Below are 21293 nucleotides of genomic sequence, written 5' to 3'. Positions count from 1 at the left end.
TAGGGGTTACTACAGTTTACATTAGGGCAAATCAAGTATGACATTTCTAAGTGGAAATGACAAACTTTTAGAAGCCTTTTTAAAACTCAAATACACGACACGTTTGCATTCTCAGCAGCACAATAGTGATCAAATTAAGATCCTCCATCTGTAAAAAGTGACTGTAGAGAGTGAGTGCCCTCTAATGATATGCCAGTCTAGAGTGAAGTGTGGGACATACAGAACTCACAGGGTCGGGCTAAGAGAGCAGCTTTAGAGGAGAATAAATAAACATTCAAAAGACCTGATAAAATGTTTTTGATGAGCTTTTTATGGATTCATCTGATGGATAATGCGCTTCTTTATTGCCAGGGCTTTGTCCAAGAGCTTCATATAGCCTATAGTAGAGATAAGGGATTCTAAACACTGCAAACTATGACATCTTCAAGAGGGCTTCACATAATTCTCAACAGACATTCACTGAGGCATTTGGAGAGAAGACTTTTGGGTTTATTGAATGTCTATGCCTGCGAGGGACCATGCAGCAGAATGAGAACTTCGCTATCTCAGTTGCTGGCTGTCGCCATGAGTTAGGTGGGATTTCTTGTGGTGTTAGGATGTATGTCACACTGCTATCATGCTGCAATGTTTTAAGAGGTGGCATGTAGCTACTTTGCCGTCAGGCCGGTGCATGGGCTGTAGACTTATCAGACAGACGGGTTGATAAGGGAATGAGGGTCCGGTTCATCGCTCCGCCTCATTGAGCAGAACACCAAGCATGGCTCGGAGGAAATACCATCATGTGCACAAGCGCGCGCACACATGCATGCGCGCACACACACACACACAATCGCACACACACAGATGAGGACAGCTGTCTGAGCTTTCTCTGACATCCTAATGAGAGCAGTAGAAGATGCCCTCCCTCTGTTCTTGGCTGCATCAGTTTGACCTGAAATCAGACAGCACCATAATTCAGAGCTGTGCTCTGAATGAGACTCTGTTCCATGACTAGAGTGGAGCTAACAAAACAGCAGGGTACATGCATCAGAGTCGGTAGCTGATCTGGGTTGACAACTGCCTTCCCAGGTCCAACGGTCCAAATCCTCCACCAGTCCAGTCCCTCCAGATCCTACCCTCTGGGTGTTGTCTGACGGCTCCCACATTTTAATCGCCTTCGCATCATCATCATAAAAAAATAAATCCATAGGGAACCATGGAAACCGAGCCAACGTCACAAGAAAAGAAGAGCCACTCCAAGCTGTCAGATGACGTCACACACGGAGCTGGGCTGGCTGCCTCTTGACAGGGGGAAGACATGTCATGTCACCACGCCACGCCAGTGGCTACAAATTTCAATCAATGAGCAATCTTACACTGACAGCTGAGCAGTCCGAGGTGCTGCTTTCCTTTTCCTCAAGGCCTAATCTGGGCTGGTGCTGACCCTAGGCTTCTTGTCTGCCAGACAGGCAGTGACACACATTTACATTGACATTTTAGTCATTTAGCAGACTCTCTTATCCTGAGCGACTTACAGGCGCAATTAGGGTGAAGTGCCTTGCTCAAGGGCACAGGCAGATTTTTCACCTAGTCGGGTCGGGGATTTGAACCAGCGACCTTTTCTTTCACTGGCCCAATGCTCTTAACTGGTAGGCTACCTGCCGCCACACACACACAATCATAACGCATGCACGCACACAGTCTTTCTACCCACTGCTCATTCATAGTTGAGTAATCCACGAAGGAAGTGTGTGTGTGTGTGTGTGTGTGTGTGTGTGTGTGTACATAATGTCAATCTCCTCCAAGACGGTTTTGAAGTCTAGTTATCTGTCATGTCGGACTGATCTAATGGTAAGTCATGGTCATACCTCGCCTGCTGCTCTGACATCATTCAACTACCTTTGTTTGAGGCTTATTTGAAGGACACGCTTTAGCTGTCAATCATCTGCAGGCTGCAGACGTGAAATGAAATATTCCATCTGTACTCCCGGAGATGTATTATATTTGAGGGTGGTGGAGTAGACAGAAGACCTTTAAGACCAAAGTGAACGGATGACTACTGGACATGGGAGAATAGTTTACTTCAGCAAAATGATAACACTGGAAGTACTTTCAAAGTTGTGTCAGATTGACAGCTATTGGAGAGGGGAAACACAGTAATCAATATATTTTTATACTATATCCTTGTTTTCCAAATCTTCTTCTCACATTTGATATTTGCCTGTTTGAGCCCTTCACACATGTGCTGCCTATCTCAGTTTAATTCTGTATACTTTAATTCACCACTCGACATTACACACCAAATGCAGAATTAACCAATAAACCAGCAGGGAAACCTCCAGAAATATGGACTTGTGTCTTGAAATTCCAAAAGAGAGCGAAGAGCAATGTCTCTATGAAAGCTCCCTCATCTGTTGAGCTGAATTCAAATGTGAGCGAGGGCGGATACTTCCTGACTGACAGCTTGGCAGAGGCGGAGAGAGAAAGGGAAAGGAGGATGTGTACTGGACTAAACAAAGCCTGCAGATGTTCCTCAATGCAGCGAATCTGCATCTCAACTCGAGAGGAGGAGAACGTAAATCAGCTCACATTGTTCTGGTCGGTCCGTCACTCACACGCACGCACCCACAGACACACAGAACATCTCTGCAACCCCTTTCTAACGTTTCTACTTTGACTCTCAATGTCTCTGTCTTTTTATGAATCATCTGGTAGATCATGGGGGATTTGACTGCTGAACTTGGCTAGTTCAGTGTAGTAAATACTTGTAACATTGTAAGAGCAGTGCCACACTGCCTATTTCTTCAGTCAAAACAGATCTCTGACTTTCTGTGATAGACGGATCCTGGTTTCCCCTAACGGCTGAGAATCATCTTCCCTGGGTCCCGGTGTGACGCTCAGCTACCTGATTAACTCCCCTAATTGAAGGGCCAGTTTGAGTTAACACTGGCCTCAATGAGGCAGTAATTAGAGCCAGTTTTATAGGCCAGGGGTCGTCAAACTTTTCTTGCCATCAAACTTTTCTTGCCCAGGGACCCCCATTGTGCGTTTGTTCAAAATCATCAGGTGAATGATAATTGCAAAGGAGAAGTAATCTACATTTAAAAATGAATAGATTTGGAAAATCGTTTTTCATTATTATAATTGGGAAGCTTACACTGTAACATAGCCTATTAGATAGAAAGGTACAGTAACTCCAAACACATTTTCACTAAGAGCAGCTGTCTAGCTGGTTACACAAATTGGTGCAAAAATTGGCCCAGCGCCGCCTCAGTTAGAGGAGGTTTTGGCTTTACTTGGCTTATCGTGCACTAGCGACTCCTTGTGTCAACTGCGTTTATTTTCAGCAAACTTAACATGTGTAAATATTTGTATGAAGATACCAAGATTCAACAACTGAGACATAAACTGAACAAGTTCCACAGACATGTGACTAACAGAAATTGAATAATGTGTCCCTGAACAAAGGGTTGAGGTGAAAATCAAAAGTAACAGTAAGTATTTGGTGTGGCCACCAGCTGCCTTAAGTACTGCCGTGCATCTCCTGATCATGGACTGCACCAGATTTGCCCGTTCTTGCTGTGAGATGTTTCCCCACTCTTCCAACAAGGCACCTGCAAGTTCCCAGACATTTCTGGTTGGAATGGCCCTAACCCTCACCCTCCGATCCAACAGGTCCCAGACGTGCTCAAAGTGATTGAGTTCCGGGCTCTTCGCTGGCCATGGCAGAATACTGACATTCCTGTCTTGCAGGAAATCACGCACAGAATAAGCAGTATGGCTGGTGGCATTGTCATGCTGAGGGTCATGTCAGAATGAGCCTGCAGGAAGGGTGCCACATGAGGGAGGAGGATGTCTTTCCTGTAACACACAGCATTGAGATTGCCTGCAATGACAACAAGCTCTGTCCAATGATGCTGTGACACACTGTCCCAGATCATGACGGACCCTCCACCTCGATCCCGCTCCAGAGTACAGGCCTCGGTGTAACGCTCATTCCTTCGACCATAAATGCGAATCCGACCATCACCCCTGGTGAGACAAAACCAAGACTCGTCAGTGAAGAGCACTTTTTGCCAGTCCTGTCTGGTCCAGCGACGGTGGGTTTATGGCCATAGGCGACGTTGTTGCCGGTGATGTCTGGTGAGGACCTGCCTTACAACAGGCCTACAAGCCCTCAGCCCAGCCTCTCTCAGCCAAATACAGACAGTCCAAGCACTGATGGAGGGATTGTGCGTTCCTGGTGTAACTCGGGCAGTTGTTGTTGCCATCCTGTACCTGTCCCGCAGGTGTGATGTTCGGATGTGCCGATCCTGTGCAGGTGTTGTTACACGTGGTCTGCCACTTTGAGGACGATCAGCTGTCCATCCTGTTTCCCTGTAGCGCTGTCTTAGTACGGACATGGCAATTTATTGCCCTGGCCACATCTGCAGTCATCATGCCTCCTTGCAGCATGCCTAAGGCACGTTCATGCAGATGAGCAGGGACCCTGGGCATCTTTCTTTTGGTGTTTTCCAGAGTCAGTATAAAGGCCTCTTTAGTGTCCAAAGTTTTCATAACTGTGACCTTAATTGCCTACGTCTGTAAGCTGTCAGTGTCTTAACGACCATTCCACAGGTGCATGTTCATTAATTGTTACTTGAACAAGCGTGGGAAACAGTGTTTAAACCCTTTACAATGAAGATCTGTGAAGTTACTTGGATTTTTAAGAATTAACTTTGAAAGACAGGGTCCTGAAAAAGGGTCGCTTACACACACACACACACACACACACACACACACACACACACACACACACACACACACACACACACACACACACACACACACACACACACACACACACACACACACACACACACACACACACACACACACACACACACACACACACACACACCATTAGAGACGAACACGCATATTAGTGGATCCAACTCCTGTGTTCCAATGGCACGTTGTGTTAGCTAATCCAAGTTCATCATTTTAAAAAGCTAATTGATCATTAGAAAAACATTTAGCAATTATCTGAAAACTGTTGTTCTGATTAAAGAAGCAATAAAACTGGCCTTCTTTAGACTAGATGAGTATCTGGATCATTTGGCTACCTGCCGGGGAGGTTAACCCACTGTTCCTAGGCCGTCGTTGTAAATAATAAGGTTGTTCTTAACTGACTTGCCTAGTTAAATAGAGGTGAAATACATTTTAAAAAATCTGCATTTGTGGGTTCAATTACAGGCTCAAAATGGACGGAAACAAAGTACTTTCTTCTGAAACTCGTCAGTCTATTCTTGTGAGAAATGAAGGGTATTCCATGAGAGAAATTGCCAAGTAGCAGAAGATCTGGTACAATGCTGTGTACTACTCCCTTCACAGAACAGCGCAAACTGTCTCCAACCAGAATAGAAAGAGTAGTGGGAGGCCCCGGTGCACAACTGAGCAAGAGAACAAGTACATTAGAGTGTCTAGTTTGAGAAACAGACGCCTCACAAGTCCTCAACTGGCAGCTTCATTAAATAGTACCCACAAAACACCAGTCTCAACATCAACAGTGAAGAGGCGACTCCGGGATGCTTGCCTTCCAGGCAGAGCTGCAAAGAAAAATACATATCTCAGACTGGCCAATAAAAAGAAAAGATTAAGATGGGCAAACCAGTAGACCAGCAGACCAGTGACCTGCAGAGCACCGGGCGCTGGCACGTTAACCATAATAGCACCGGAGCCTCAGGAACCAGAGGCGGGCGCCGTTTGAAGATGAGTTCAAATAGATCAATCCTGGGCCTAGGCTGGCCACTGAATACAGAAATGAGCTGTGTCTCTGGGTCCCACCCTGGGCCATATCTTATCATTTCATCCCGCAAGTGACCCAGACTTAAAGTCAATACCACAGCGAGGCCGCTCGATAAGAGCTCAGGGGATCTGAAGCCGACGGAAAGCAGCCCCCGTCACCAGGGGGGGCCGCCACCTCCTGATGTACAACACACCAACAAGGGGAGGAGGGTGGGGTTGCTCGGGTCTGAGCCTTGTCAAAAGTCACCTTATGGACTGGCAGCAACAAAACCCCATCCATTATTGATTGCATGTTGGTAGAACCCCAGAAACTGTCATCCTGAATGGACTTCCATTAGGCCAGATCACCTGCTCCTCTTCCATCAATGTCCACCTTCTTCAATGTTCAACACTGACAAGTCTGTCAATCAATCCCAACCTTAAATTCCTTCACATGTTCCCGTTCCCTCCCTCTCTAACCCTGACACCGTCACTCTGTTCACCACAACAACACAGTCAGACTGTGAGTGAACCCCGGGTCCATCTTCCCTCTGCACCCAATCACAGTTTACCTACCCATAATCCTTCTAAACACCTCCGACCATTACTACGTTCACATGCTTTCTTCCAGCTGAGGGCTGGGCGGGAAGGAAGACGCGGCTCGCGTTTCAAACAGTCACAGCCGAACTGCGAGACAGCAGAGTTTGCTCTGCATGCCCACCAGTGTGTGGAGAGGATATCCACACTGCGCTGAGCGCTCTAGCAGACGGGAGGAGTACGTTAGAGCAATAGGCGGACGGCGCTCGTCTCTCTGGGTTCACGGCGTGCGTCGTCAAGAGGCGCATGCACAACGCAGCAGGCCACTTGACGTGTACTGTACGCCACAGCAGGAGAAAGAGGGCACAGGCAGCCTGGGAGCAGTTTGAGATTCATAGTTAATTACCAGAGTGCTTCCTCCATCTCCGGGCCACTTGACAACTTCAGCACACTCCTTATCTATCAGTGCTTTACTGAAGAGAAACAACCAACAGCTCAGAAAAGAGAAGTGGAAAAATCCTCCTGGGGTCAGTCGTGTGAGTTGAGGGAGTGTATGTGTGCAAGTCAGTCTCCGTGTCTGGGCCTGATGTTATAGGCAGAGGAGCAGTCATAGCTAAAAAAAAAAGCCCACCAGTGGGGCTGTGAGGGAGAGAAGGGACGAGAGAATGAAGGAGAAGAAAATAAGTGCTTTTCCTTTAATTAAAACCCAGCAGGCAGGATAAAAATGGCATGAAAGTAGCTTTTTAGGGGACACTTTCCGTTTTCCAAAAATGTCAGCTTCCCAAATGTCCGCCATCACTACAGCCACACTGCTACTTTTTCTTATAGGTTGGGGAGGAGAGCCACACAGAGGAATGGAGGTGAGGAGTTCAGTTAAAACACACAAAGGATGCTGGGAGATGCATGCCCTGCAGTCATTCGTGTTTGTATCGATGCATGTGTGCTGTTGTCTAATGCAAACTAATAGGGATGTAGCCTGCAGTCAACGGAGCGTATGCACCGCTGCCGACTCTTGTCTCAGGGAATGAGGACGTCCTTGTGATATCCTGAAAACAGTCCGATAGAAAAAAAACTCCTGTGCTCTTCTTCGCCCCCCCCCCCCTTATGTTGAGAGGAGTGCATTAAAAAAAAAAGCTTTTATGCAGTGGGGAAAAGGGGAGATTCACTGTCGAGTCTAAACAGAACTGGAGAGAAACAAAGGCATGCACACAGAAAAGGAATACAATGCATGCATACATACAAATGTGGATGTTCACAAACATGGACTCATGCGCGCGAGCGCACACACACACACACGCGCGCGCGCTAACTGCAGAAGTTGAAAAGTTCCGACTCACCAATCACTTTGACGAAGTACGCGTCGGCTTCAAAGTTGTTCTTCAAAGCGTGGATGATGAAGCCCTCTTTCCCCTCCTCTTTGCTGAGCACGATCATATCCAATATTCCCTGCAAATGAGAAATGGTAATACATGACGGACAAAAGGAACCGGGGGCAAAGCTTCCTTTGACGGTCTCTTCTGATGTACCACTTCATCCCCGTTATAAACGGAGGACAAATCCTCCATTACAGCAGTTATCTGCACTTCTCTCACACGCTCTCTGTCAGGGAATTACAGAGAAAATTAGCCAACTCCCAGAGACAGGAGATGGATACCTACTCCCTCCACTGAAACGATGAGACAGGGTATACCGCACTAAAACACACGTCATAAATAAATCCCACAGCCAAAACAAACACATTGATTATGTAAACTCTAAGAAGGCCGTCTTGGACGTGGCAATGAAGGAGAGGGATGCCAGGAGGCAGGCAGTGACGGAGTGAAGTCAGAGCGAGACAGCGCTCTCACGGAGAAGGATGGGGACTGAGGAGTGGAGGAAAACTTTGACTAAATAAGCTGTCCCAGATGGTGAATCTTGGGCAGGATGAAAGCTACGTGTGTGTTTAAAGATTTTAAAAAAGACCACCAGATTTGAGATGCAGCCGAGCCCCACTCTCCAAATCTCCTGAAGAGCTGTTGGGCCCCAACCTGTCTTATCTACACACCTCGTCCACACACATCTCATCTCAGAGGGGGGCTGTGCTGTGAGCTGATTGGGCTCCTAGGGGGACAATGACCGCGCTCCGTCTGTCAGGCCCTGTCGCTACACTGTGCCAGGGCCGGGCTCGCATCCTGCGCTAGTCGTGCCCTGCAGTGACATGCTCGTCTTGGCACACCCTTCCGTCGGCCCAGAGTGGGATTAGGAGAGAGATGCTGCTCTAATCTGCAGGCCAGCGTGGGAGAGAGTGCCTCATGAGCGTGCCATTTCCAGCCTCGGCTGAAGCCTCTCAGGGAGACTGTTGTCAAAAGAGGATCCAAGGCCACCCACAAACAGGACAATTAACAAGACTAACCATACTGGAAGATGCATTGAAAAGAGCCAATTCTTGCAGACATAATGAAAAACACTCCCAATGGATTTCTGTGCCATTCAAATTTGGAATTTGTGGGGGTTGTCATACAAATTGAAACAAAATCCTACTAAACTCTGCTCTGCGATGATATAAATTAGACTACATGACAAACTTGACTGTCAGGGTGATCTAACCTGCCCTATCCACAGCTGCGGGTGGGATCTAGACTACAAGACAGAGAGAAAAACAGCTATCCTAAAGTGATTGACAGCGGCTAGTCTGCCAGTTTCCCAGTCACAACTGGGGTAGTAACAACTCCGCTGCTGGTTAATGATGAGACGCGAGAGCCCGAGGTCACCATTGGTCTTCCTTTAAAAAAAAAATCAGCAGAGCTGTTGGTTGTGTGACAGCGTCAATGCGTGAAGAGGGAAGCCTGGGCTAATTCGAGAGAAAGAGAGCGAGAGAGTGGAGGAGAGGTTGAGAGGAAAGAGGGATGTGCTCACATCCTCATAGATGTCGAAGAAGGTGGCCACGGCGGCCCCGGGGATGGCCCCCAGGTCAGACTGGTCCCAGTGGACACGAAACATGCGGCCCACATCCTTACAGCTGGCGTTGTCACACGGAACATTCTCCAGGAGGAAGGCCTGCTGACCACTACAACACAGAGGAGAGAGGGGGAGAGATGCCGTTAGGGACTGTACAAACACATCCTGCGTTAAAATCGATGGATACTGTACACACACGGAAAGGAACACAGACAAGGTCGGACAAAACAACAGAGGAAAGTAGTCATCGAAAGAGGCTTCAACATAAGTGATCAGAGCTGAAAATTGACTAGAGCAGGGTTGTCAAACTAATTTTGCCCCAGGGGCCGCATTTGGTCTTCACCGAGGTCTGGAGTGCCACACTGAAAAATTGGTTATATTTCCTCGCCGTCAAAATTTGCTAAAATTAGTCCTCTAGCCATCCTTTTGGGAATTTTTTATATTCCCCCTACTGCCTTCCATTTTGGTGATTTTAAGCGAGCTGGACACAGTAAAGAATTTTAAAAGTATATCGAGTTTGTTTCCCCCCACAATTTTTACAAATGTAATTGTATTTCATTTGTTTATTCAAATGTTTTACTCATACCACCCGCGGGCCCGGATTGGGCTGTACGTTTGGCTCCCCTGGACAATGTATCCTCTGCGACAACTTACACACAGAAGATATCGCTGTGTATCGACTATAAAACACACTCATCAATTAGTGAAGCAATACCCAAATGAAAACACAAGTGCGGTAAAACATGTAGAATTACACAGAAAACAGAGAATGGGAGCAACGACACAACAGAGACCTGGGCAGAAAATACTCAGCTAATAGGCAATTAGTAGCACTGTACAATTACGTCGGAGATACAAACATGAGACTTATTTCAATCCATTTGAATGGAGGGGGGGGGGGGGGGGGGGGGGGGTGTAGAACTCCAGACTGTATTGAATAGGGAAATAGTTTGGTTGCAGAGCTTTCATTTCCACACCATTATCCAACATTTGTTAGAGGTGTGTTTTTTTTCCCTTTCTTCTTTCCTGTACCCATTTTCTGTCGAGACGGTTACCCGTGTATACGGAGTGATCAGGAGTGTCGAAATGGAGCAAGCCTAAAAATAGAATCAGCATGAAAATGTTCTCATTTTCCGCCTGTCTTTTCCTTCCATTCTCTCTCCCCCTCTCCGTCTTGAGCATTGAAGGGAGCGAACCAGCGGCTATGTGGCTGATAGAAACTCTCACCCTCGAGGACGGCTTGTCAGTGTGTGTGTGTGTGTGTGTTGAGAGACAAGGTATGAGTGAAAATGTGTTTCCACCTTTGTGTGTCGCAGAAATACTGAGAAATGTGACACCGCAACGAGGTTCCATTGGTATGCTCAACACAGAGCCTAGCGAGATGGAGAGAGATCAACAAACTTGGAGATGGAAGACAGTCTCCCACTCCGACACACACACACACCAAAGCATGTCCTTCCACATTATGAAGCCAGAGGACAAACTCACACATTCCCTATATGCCCAGTCTCTCTCTACTCCCACCAGGACACACACGTCTCTATATTAATTTTACCAGAACAAAAAAAGCACAGCTTCTATCAGACTGAGAGGACCTTGAGACCAAGCTGCTGAAATAACAACCTGCTGTACTTCCAGTACGGAGCCGTCGTCTACCAGCCACTTCGGAAGGGATTGGAAGGATAGGTGAAATTACACATGTAGTGAAGGTTTGCTTTTGACTTCTCTTGTCAGTCAATATGGCCATTTGCATTTTCCTCTCCAACACACCGCATTAGCCTTTAAATTGTTAGAATAACCATCCAGAACTTTCTATTAACATCAGATGTTAAACTAAAAGAAGTCTGAGCAACACAAGGCACTGTCTGGACACAGATTGAAGTCACAAATTGGTCATCAAACTGTTCACTTGAATGATTGACCCGTCATAAAGGCTTTGATGTGCCAAATTCATTAGGGCGTGTGGTGTCACTCCCAATGTGTGGCATGACTAGGTCTAACTAATGCCACTCTGGAGTGGCACCACACGCCCTAATGAATTTGGCACATCAAAGCCTTTATGACGGGTCTATCGTTCAAGTGAACAGTTTGACGCATTACCGTACATCTGAATGGCCATGTTCTGTGCAGCTCACAGAATCTCACGCCTGATACAGGGTTAGAAATGTGGTTGAGGACCTTTTGGCTGTAAAAGCCTAACACAAAAAGGGTATTTTTCCCTCATTCCAAATCGGATAAGGCAGACAACGGTCTGGAATTGTCCCCTGTGGATGCCAGTCTGAGTGAATGCCCCCAGTGCCCAGCCTTCAGGGGTGGGCACAGAGACCTGCAGAGAGGACTGTTACTACACACACACACTCATGTGGACATGCATCCTTCCACAGCTAACCAAATACACACACCGTGTCCTGTTGGAGACAAGGATTCCTTCTAGCTTCCAAGTGGTTAACCACATCAAGCCCAACACCTCCTAGAACAGCATCCTGGGTAAATACAATTCAGCACTCTTGTCAGAAAGAGATTTCCTTGGGAGGACACTCAATCAGTAATATCTATTTGCAATTGGATGAAAGTTCTAAGATTCTGTCTTTGATCGTATCTTCACCCCATAATCAGCCCCACGTCTCAATCGAACTGATGCCTGTGCTTATCGATCTCCTCTGTACAGCTAACGATAGCGTGTGTTGCGTCAGGAGAGTGATGCTGGCATTTAAAGAGTTTCAGGCTGAACGGTAGCGAGAGCACCCATTGTTATTTAACGCTGTGTGGGTGAGTGTGTGTTCTCGCTCTCTGGGCCTTTGTGTCTTCTGAAGAGCCTGTCTTGCGCCACAGGGGATGTGATGGCTGTGATGAGCACATGGTCAGGAGAGGTGCCAGCGTCACTGATAAAGGGCAATAGCCTGAGTGCATTGCAAATCATTGAGGTAGGATACACTAGAGAGAGCGTGCGTGCACACACACACCTAGATTCTAGAGCATCCAAGTCTTGTCTGTGTGACAAACAGAGCAGAACACATGTTCACACCCAACGAGTCAGTTCCAAAAGCTCACTCAGAAACACACCGCACACACACACACACACACACACACACACAGGTAAACAGACAGAGATGCAGTACACAAGTCTTGCTCTCCACCAAGTTCGATTTTTTACCACAGCAGAATAATTCAACTGCAGTCACACTTGTACGAGCTGCACCAAATTGAATGTGCTTCTCAACCCTACACAATTACTTACGGTCACAGAAATTCAATAGTATTACGTCCTATAGACCAGGGTTTTCCAAACTCGGTATACAGTGCATTCGGAAAGTATTCAGACCCGTTCCCTTTTTCCACATTCTGTTACGTTACAGCCTTATTCTAAAATGTATTGAAAAAAATACAGAAATCCTCTACCCACAATACAATGCAAAAACAGGTTTTTAAAAATGTTTGCAAAAAAAAAAAAAAAAGCATCCGGTTCTCATTGATCATCCTTGAGATGTTTCTACAACTTGATTGGAGTCCACCTGTGGTAAATTCAATTGACTGGACATGATTTAGAAAAATTTCAGCAGCATTGAAGGTCACCAAGAACACAGTGGCATCCATCATTTTTTAAATGGAATAAGTTTGGAAAAACCAAGATTCTTTCTAGAGCTGACCAATCGGGGGAGAAGGACCTTGGTCATGGAGGTGACCAAGAACCCGATGGTCACACTGAAAGAGCTCCAGTGTTCCTCTGTGGAGATGGGAGAACCTTGCAGAAGGACAATCATCTCTGCAGCACACCACCAATCAGGCCAAGCATGGTGGTGGCAGCATCATGCTGTGGGGATGTTTTTCAGCTGCAGGGACTGGGAGACTAGTCAGGATTGAGGGAAAGGTGAATGGAGCAAAGTACAGAGAAATCCTTGAAGAAAACCTTCTCAAAAACGCTCAGGACCTCAGACTGGGGCAAAGGTTCACCTTCCAACAGGACAACGGCCCTAAGCACACAGCCAAGACAATGCAGGAGTGGCTTCGGGACAAATCTCTGACTGTCCTTGAGAGGCCCATCCAGAGCCTGGACTTTAACCCGATTGTGGTGCAGCGACTCCCCATACAACCTGACAGAGCTTGAGAGGATCTGCAGAGAACTATGTGAGAAACTCCCCAAATACAGGTGAGCCAAGCTTGAAGTGTCATACCCAAAAAGACTTGAGGCTGTAATAGCTGCCAAAGGTGCTTCAACATAGTACTGAGTGAAGGGTCTGAATAGTTCAATAAAATGTGATATTTCAGTTTTTTTTTATTATTTATACATTTTCAAACATTTCTATAAAAAAAACAGTTTTTGCTTTGTCATTATGGGGTATTGCGTGTAGATTGATGAGGGGGGAAAAAACGATTTAATCAATTTTAGAATAAGGCTGTAATGTAACAAAATGTGGTAACAGTCAAGGGGTCTGAATACTTTGTACTCGTTTTTGCCCTAGTACTACACAGCTGATTCAAATAATCAAAGCTTAATGATCAGTTGGTTACTGAATCAGCTGTGTAGTCCTAGGGACAAAACCAAAACGTGCACGCAGGGTGGGCCCCAGGATTGAGTTTGGGAACCGTGCTATGGGCGAGCGATTCCACGCCAGCGTAGACAGAAAGTATTTTTGTTATCTCCGGTTTGTTTAGGCAATCCTCACAAACTTCATTGGGAGGGAGGAAGGATGTCTGACATGCTTTTTTTTAAACATTTTATCACAAACCATTTCTGAGAAAAAAAATTATGATGATAGTGGTTATTTTAGGCCAGTTTTAGTAGACCTATCCATTCCTCATGTAAGACCCTACGATCTGTGAACCGTACAAGATACAGCTGTTATTATACTCCTTATAGTGAGCTCTAACATTCTGAAATACACAATTTCCCATTCATTTATTCAATTTTAAAACTATGAATATTCATATCTCAAAAGTACTTATCCTCCCCCCAAAAATCCGCCGATGCTGAAAATCGGCCATACAAGGCAATAAATACCCTCTCAGCACAGAGCCTACTTCTGCCATGAGACTGACACTGAACAATGAAATCACACAAGAAACAACTGGAGACTGCAGACAGACCCTCTGAGTAATAGAAAGCCTGAACATCAAAACCCATTTCACCACTCAGCACAGCAGTGTTCGACCGAGGGAAGAAGCATTTTAGCTGTCATCAGCCCCCTGCAGCGGTGGACTGTGGACGCAGAAAGATCCAGACAAATCAATGAAATGCACAGAATCCATATTAAAGATGTCTCAGATCCACTCTCATTAGCAGGAACAAACAGATAGGAGATCAGGTAACTGGTTTTTAGAAAGATGTGTAACTCTTCGACTGTGTGTGTCTATGTGAGCTCAAGGGCTCAGCACTGGGCCTGTTATTTCGGACACAGAGCCCCCGTCCCCTCCAACGCGGGTGCGAGTCCTGACCGGGGACCTGCCGTGCCAAAGCACTCTCGGGCTCCTCACTAATTCGCCACTGTGGACCCTCTGAGAGGCCAGACTGACAGGGTGCCTGTTGCCTGACCTCTCTCTCCTCCTTTTCCTCTCCTCCATCCACCAGCCAGCCCAGCCTGTCTGGAGAGGACACCCATCCCAGGGGGTTTACCAGCCTAGACCAGCCAGCCTCCCCCCGAGGAAGAGAACTCACTGGTCATTGAAACTCAGCAAGACCAACTACTTCTGCCATAGAATGTGTGTGTGAGAGAAAGAGGGGGAAACAGAAAGAGAGAGAGACACAGAGAGCGAACAAGAGATATAGGCAGGAGGGTGTGGTTTTGAAGGGAGCTGGGTGATCCATAGAGGCTGAAAATGACAGAAAGACAGTGTGAGGCTTCAGTTCCTTCCTGTCTGTCCATCCCCCTAAGGGTGCTTCAAAGGGAGAGAGATGGAGAGACAGAGATAGAATGTGAGTGAGACAGAGGTAGAGAGAAGACAAGCCCTTCATAATGACATACTATTCAGCCCTTGCCCATTCTACCCGTAGCATATTCCGTGCCCGTCCACCTAGCGCCTTCCCCTAACCTGGCCAGCCTCCAGCCTCAGCCCCCTCCTTCTGTTCCTCTCCCTGCTACTCCCTGAGCACCATGCCCTCTGATCTTCAGCCTGTGATTATTCATCTAAAAAAGGACACTGGCCCATTTAAAGAGGACAATACACCACAAACCACATTCAGATTCTTTGTTTGAGAGCATGCCCTTTTCTGAGTGCGCCTAAATCTTAAAATCTACAGTAGAGAAATAAGATTACAAAACGTGGAAGGGTCATTCGATTGTTGTTAGGATGAGAGATGTGAGCAAGCATGATCTCTCCTTCGTATGTAGCAAAAACACCTTTCAGTCGACCAAAGGGCAACAGGCATTATCTGTCAGAGTCATAGACTGTATATTATAGTCTGAGTGCTGGTCTACTGAGACGAGATTAGCCCTGCCATTCGACCAGGTAAGGGGCACAACATCACACATGTCAACATACGTGCGCCACCTCTTTCTAGGAAGGCAAGTGTCTATGACAAGGTAACATTACATTTCCACCTCTTCCCGTGAATTTAAACCAAAGCAACATTCATAAACTCTCCCCCACCGGCTCAGACAGACATCCCTCCTCTCTTTTCAAGGTCAGTTAAAGAGAAGCTACGGTGCTGTCGGTGTCACAATAACACACTTCTGTTCACAGGACTCAGGGATTTATGGGTCCATGATAATGTAATGACATGTACAATATATCTCTTTTAAAGAGGTATCAGCTAGTTGTGGCTAAGCCTAACTGACAAAAAAGCAACTCCTGCTTTCCTAGGCTTGCTACCCACGTAAGTGATTTAATGGCATTGCCTAGCAACACCGTGTCTGGCTGTGGAGGACCCAGTAGGGGTGCATACAAATAGAACACCACAAAGAGCCACAGCTCAGTGTGTGAGGACATAGTACTAGTGGAATGGAAGGTCAGTGTGTGTGGATATAGTACTAGTGGAATGGAAGGTCAGTGTGTGTGGATATAGTACTAGTGGAATGGAAGGTCAGTGTGTGTGGATATAGTACTAGTGGAATAGTAGGTCAGTGTGTGGATATAGTACTAGTGTAATGGAAAGTCAGTGTGTGTGTGGATATACTACTAGTGTGATGGAAGGTCAATGTGTGTGGATATAGTACTAGTGGAATGGAAAGTCAGTGTATGTGTGGATATACTACTAGTGTGATGGAAGGTCAATGTGTGTGGATATAGTACTAGTGGAATGGAAGGTCAGTGTGTGGATATACTACTAGTGTGATGGAAGGTCAGTGTGTGTGGATATAGTACTAGTGTGATGGAAGGTCAGTGTGTTTGTGTGGATATACTACTAGTGTAATGGTAGGTCAGTGTGTGTGGATATAGTACTAGTGTAATGGAAAGTCAGTGTATGTGTGGATATACTACTAGTGTGATGGAAGGTCAATGTGTGTGGATATAGTACTAGTGGAATGGAAGGTCAGTGTGTGTGGATATAGTACTAGTGTAATGGAAGGTCAGTGTGTGTGTGGATATAGAACTAGTGTAATGGAAGGTCAGTGTGTTCGTGTGTGTGTGTGTGTGTGTGTGTGTGTGTGTGTGTGTGTGTGTGTGTGTGTGTGTGTGTGTGTGTGTGGATATAGTACTAGTGTAATGGAAGGTCAGTGTGTGTGTGTGTGTGTGTGTGTGTGTGTGTGTGGATATAGTACTAGTGGAATGGAAGGTCAGTGTGTGTGGATATAGTACTAGTGGAATGGAAGGTCAGTGTGTGTGGATATAGTACTATTGGAATAGTAGGTCAGTGTGTGGATATAGTACTAGTGTAATGGAAAGTCAGTGTATGTGTGGATATACTACTAGTGTGATGGAAGGTCAATGTGTGTGGATATAGTACTAGTGGAATGGAAGGTCAGTGTGTGGATATACTACTAGTGTGATGGAAGGTCAGTGTGTGTGGATATAGTACTAGTGTGATGGAAGGTCAGTGTGTTTGTGTGGATATACTACTAGTGTAATGGTAGGTCAGTGTGTGTGGATATAGTACTAGTGTAATGGAAAGTCAGTGTATGTGTGGATATAGTACTAGTGGAATGGAAGGTCAGTGTGTGTGGATATAGTACTAGTGTAATGGAAAGTCAGTGTATGTGTGGATATACTACTAGTGTGATGGAAGGTCAATGTGTGTGGATATAGTACTAGTGGAATGGAAGGTCAGTGTGTGTGGATATACTACTAGTGTGATGGAAAGTCAGTGTATGTGTGGATATACTACTAGTGTGATGGAAGGTCAATGTGTGTGGATATAGTACTAGTGGAATGGAAGGTCAGTGTGTGTGGATATAGTACTAGTGGAATGGAAGGTCAGTGTGTGTGGATATAGTACTAGTGTAAGGGAAGGTCAGTGTGTGTGTGGATATAGAACTAGTGTAATGGAAGGTCAGTGTGTTCGTGTGTGTGTGTGTGTGTGTGTGTGTGTGTGTGTGTGGATATAGTACTAGTGTAATGGAAGGTCAGTGTGTGTGTGTGTGTGTGTGTGTGTGTGGATATAGTACTAGTGTAATGGAAGGTCAGTGTGTGTGTGTGTGGATATAGTACTAGTGGAATGGAAGGTCAGTGTGTGTGGATATAGTACTAGTGTAATGGAAGGTCAGTGTGTGTGTGTGTGTGGATATAGTACTAATGGAATGGAAGGTCAGTGTGTGTGTGTGTGTGTGTGTGTGTGGATATAGTACTAGTGGAATGGAAGGTCAGTGTGTGTGGATATAGTACTAGTGGAATGGAAGATCAACGTGTGTGTGTGTGTGTGTGTGTGTGTGTGTGTGTGTATAGTACTAGTGTAATGGAAGGTCAGTGTGTGTGTGTGTGTGTGTGTGTGGATATAGTACTAATGGAATGGAAGGTCAGTGTGTGTGTGTGTGTGTGTGTGTGTGTGGATTTAGTACTAGTGGAATGGAAGGTCAGTGTGTGTGGATATAGTACTAGTGGAATGGAAGATCAACGTGTGTGTGTGTGTGTGTGTGTGTGAGAATGTATGTTTGTATAGTACTAGGGTAATGGAAGGTCAGTGTGTGTGGATATAGTACTAGTGTAATGGAAGGTCAGTGTGTGTGGATATAGTACTAGTGGAACGGAAGGTCAGTGTGTGTGGATATAGTACTAGTGTAATGGAAGGTCAGTGTGTGTGTGGATATAGTACTAGTGGAATGGAAGGTCAGTGTGTGTGGATATAGTACTAGTGTAATGGAAGGTCAGTATGTTTGTGTGGATATAGTACTAGTGTGATGGTAGGTCAGTGTGTGTGGATATAGTACTAGTGGAATGGAAGGTCAGTATGTTTGTGTGGATATAGTACTAGTGGAATGGAAGGTCAGTGTGTGTGGATATAGTACTAGTGTAATGGAAGTTCAACGTGTGTGTGTGTGTGTGTGTGTGTGTGTGTGTGTGTGTGTGTGTGTGTGTGTGTGTGTGTATAAAGTACTAATGTAATGGAAGGTCAGTGTGTGTGGATATAGTACTAGTGTAATGGAAGATCAGTATGTTTGTGTGGATATACTACTAGTGTAATGGTAGGTCAGTGTGTGTGGATATAGTACTAGTGTGATGGAAGGTCAGTGTGTGTGGATATACTACTAGTGTGATGGTAGGTCAGTGTGTGTGGATATAGTACTAGTGGAATGGAAGGTCAGTGTGTGTGGATATAGTACTAGAAGAATGGAAGGTGAGTGTGTGGATATAGTACTAGTGTAATGGTAGGTCAGTGTGTGTGTGGATATACTACTAGTGTAATGGAAGGTCAGTGTGTGTGGATATAGTACTAGTGTAATGGTAGGTCAGTGTGTGTGTGGATATAGTACTAGTGTAATGGAAGGTCAGTGTGTGTGGATATAGTACTAGTGTAATGGAAGGTCAGTGTGTGTGTGGATATACTACTAGTGTAATGGAAGGTCAGTGTGTGTGTGGATATAGTACTAGTGGAAAGTCAGTGTGTATGTGTGTATGTGTGGATATAGTACTAGTGTAAAGGAAGGTCAGTGTGTGTGTGGATATAGCACTAGTGTAATGGAAGGTCAGTGTGTGTGGATATAGTACTAGTGGAATGGAAGGTCAGTGTGTGGATATAGTACTAGTGGAATGGAAGGTCAGTGTGTGTGTGGATATACTACTAGTGTGATGGAAGGTCAGTGTGTGTGGATATACTACTAGTGTAATGGAAGGTCAGTGTGTGTGTGGATATAGTACTAGTGTAAAGGAAGGTCGGTGTGTGTGGATATAGTACTAGTGGAATGGAAGGTCAGTGTGTGTGGATATACTACTAGTGGAATGGAAGGTCAGTGTGTGTGGATATACTACTAGTGGAACGGAAGGTCAGTGTGTGTGGATATAGTACTAGTGGAACGGAAGGTCAGTGTGTGGATATAGTACTAGTGGAATGGAAGGTCAGTGTGTGGATATAGTACTAGTGGAATGGAAGGTCAGTGTGTGTGGATATAGTACTAGTGGAATGGAAGGTCAGTGTGTGTGAATATAGTACTAGTGGAATGGAAGGTCAGTGTGTGTGGATATGTGTGTAGATATAGTACTTGTGGAATGGAAGGTCTGTGTGTTTGGATGTAACTGACGGGTGGATTCTAGATTTGGCCTAAATCTCCATACACTCTGATTACAAAATGAAGAGAAGCAGTAAACCTTGTTAGTCTTTGATTCCCTTCCTCATTTGCATTGGTTTGACAAGCCAAATTATGTTGGTCACAATAATTGGAAAACAAGTAGGGCAGTCAGAAGTGGGGCAGAGGCATGTTGACCAGGTCACAGGCAAAGTGGAGTCAGGGTTAGTTCTTCTGATAGCCCCACTAAGAAGAACGGGGTACGCTACTTTGATGTGAGAGCAATTACAAGATACACCTAATTAAAAACAAATGTATCGCTGATCGTGTTTGTACTTAGGCAGACTACAAGTGTCAGGGTTTAAATGGATTATGCCTACCCTTTGTGCCAGATTGCCATTGACCTACAGTGCGAGAAGCACCAAATCATAATTTCTGCTGTGTGACTTCTTTCACACCCACCCCACCTCCCCGAAGAGTACACGGTCTCCTCACTGAAACAACACACCTATCACAAGAAATATCCCATCATAAAGCTGCCGTTTATTGATGATTAGCATTCCTTCATGGATTTAGGTGGTCTGCTAACTCTTTCGCTATCCCTTCTGCAAGTGAACGCTCCCTTGAGTTAGATAGCAATCAGGGTAAGCCATTTTCATTAGTGACCTCCTTTCCCTTTCTAGAAATACCCTCCAAGACCGGAGCACACACCTACAGTTCTAAGCGGTGTGACGTTCTTCTCCTGACAGGGGCTCTATTATGAAGCAAGGAAACCATTGCACGTGAAACGGTGTAAAACAGTGCTAACCAGTGAGACACTTGCTTTCTCTGTATGAGAGAGTGGGTGGGTGGACTGCCTGGGTAGAACCAATCTTGTGTAAAAAATATATATAATTGCCCCCTATACGCTCTAGAAATATCCTAAATCTTCAGAGAAAACACAGGTCTTTCATCATCTTTACGAAAACATGAACTCTACAAAGTACTCAATGCTCTCATTGGTATGAGATTACGTCTCAGGTGTGTATAAACCGACGCAACACTGAAACATAGGAAGTGGCATCAGTCATACTTGTATGCTTACAACCCTGTGCACAATTGAGAGGGCTGAGAATAAATGACTATTCCTCAAAATGGCTGCCTATTTACCTGCTCCTTGACGCCGCCGACAGATGCCGTCAGGGTGTAGTAAGACAGGCAGAGGACATCTGAGGAAACGATTAAGAGAAACATGCGTAATGCATACTAACTCTGGAGGGTTGCATGCAAACCACAACGGCCACGTTGCACGAGTGTTTCAAAATACACTACCGGTCAAAAGAACACTTACTCATTCAAGGATTTTTATTTATTTTGTATAATAATAGTGAAGGCTTCAACACTATGAAATAACACATATGGAATCATATAGTAACCAAAAAAGGGTTAAAAAAATCTAAATATATTTTATATTCTTCAAAGTAGCCATCCTTTGACTTGATG

General features: G+C 45.4%; 1 protein-coding gene across 3 annotated transcripts in view; it reads right to left on the bottom strand.

Annotated features, from left to right (window-relative positions):
* Window positions 1-21293, bottom strand: part of itfg1 (integrin alpha FG-GAP repeat containing 1) — a 119731-nt gene that overhangs the window by 35842 nt on the left and 62596 nt on the right. For all 3 annotated transcript variants that reach the window (XR_002470956.2, XR_005039670.1, XM_036963415.1), the window contains exons 11-12: window positions 9178-9328; window positions 7620-7728 (exon numbers count right to left, since the gene is read on the bottom strand). Coding sequence is in view for 1 of the 3 variants with exons in the window: in XM_036963415.1 (XP_036819310.1) it covers window positions 7620-7728; window positions 9178-9328 (260 nt within the window). In the remaining 2 variants the exon portion in view is untranslated. The remainder of the gene's footprint in view (window positions 1-7619; window positions 7729-9177; window positions 9329-21293) is intronic.

The sequence above is a fragment of the Oncorhynchus mykiss genome, chromosome 26 (assembly GCF_013265735.2).
Source record: "Oncorhynchus mykiss isolate Arlee chromosome 26, USDA_OmykA_1.1, whole genome shotgun sequence".
Taxonomy (NCBI): Eukaryota; Metazoa; Chordata; class Actinopteri; order Salmoniformes; family Salmonidae; genus Oncorhynchus; species Oncorhynchus mykiss.
The sequence above is the reverse complement of the archived record's forward strand: the minus strand, read 5'-3'. Positions and strand labels throughout refer to the sequence as shown.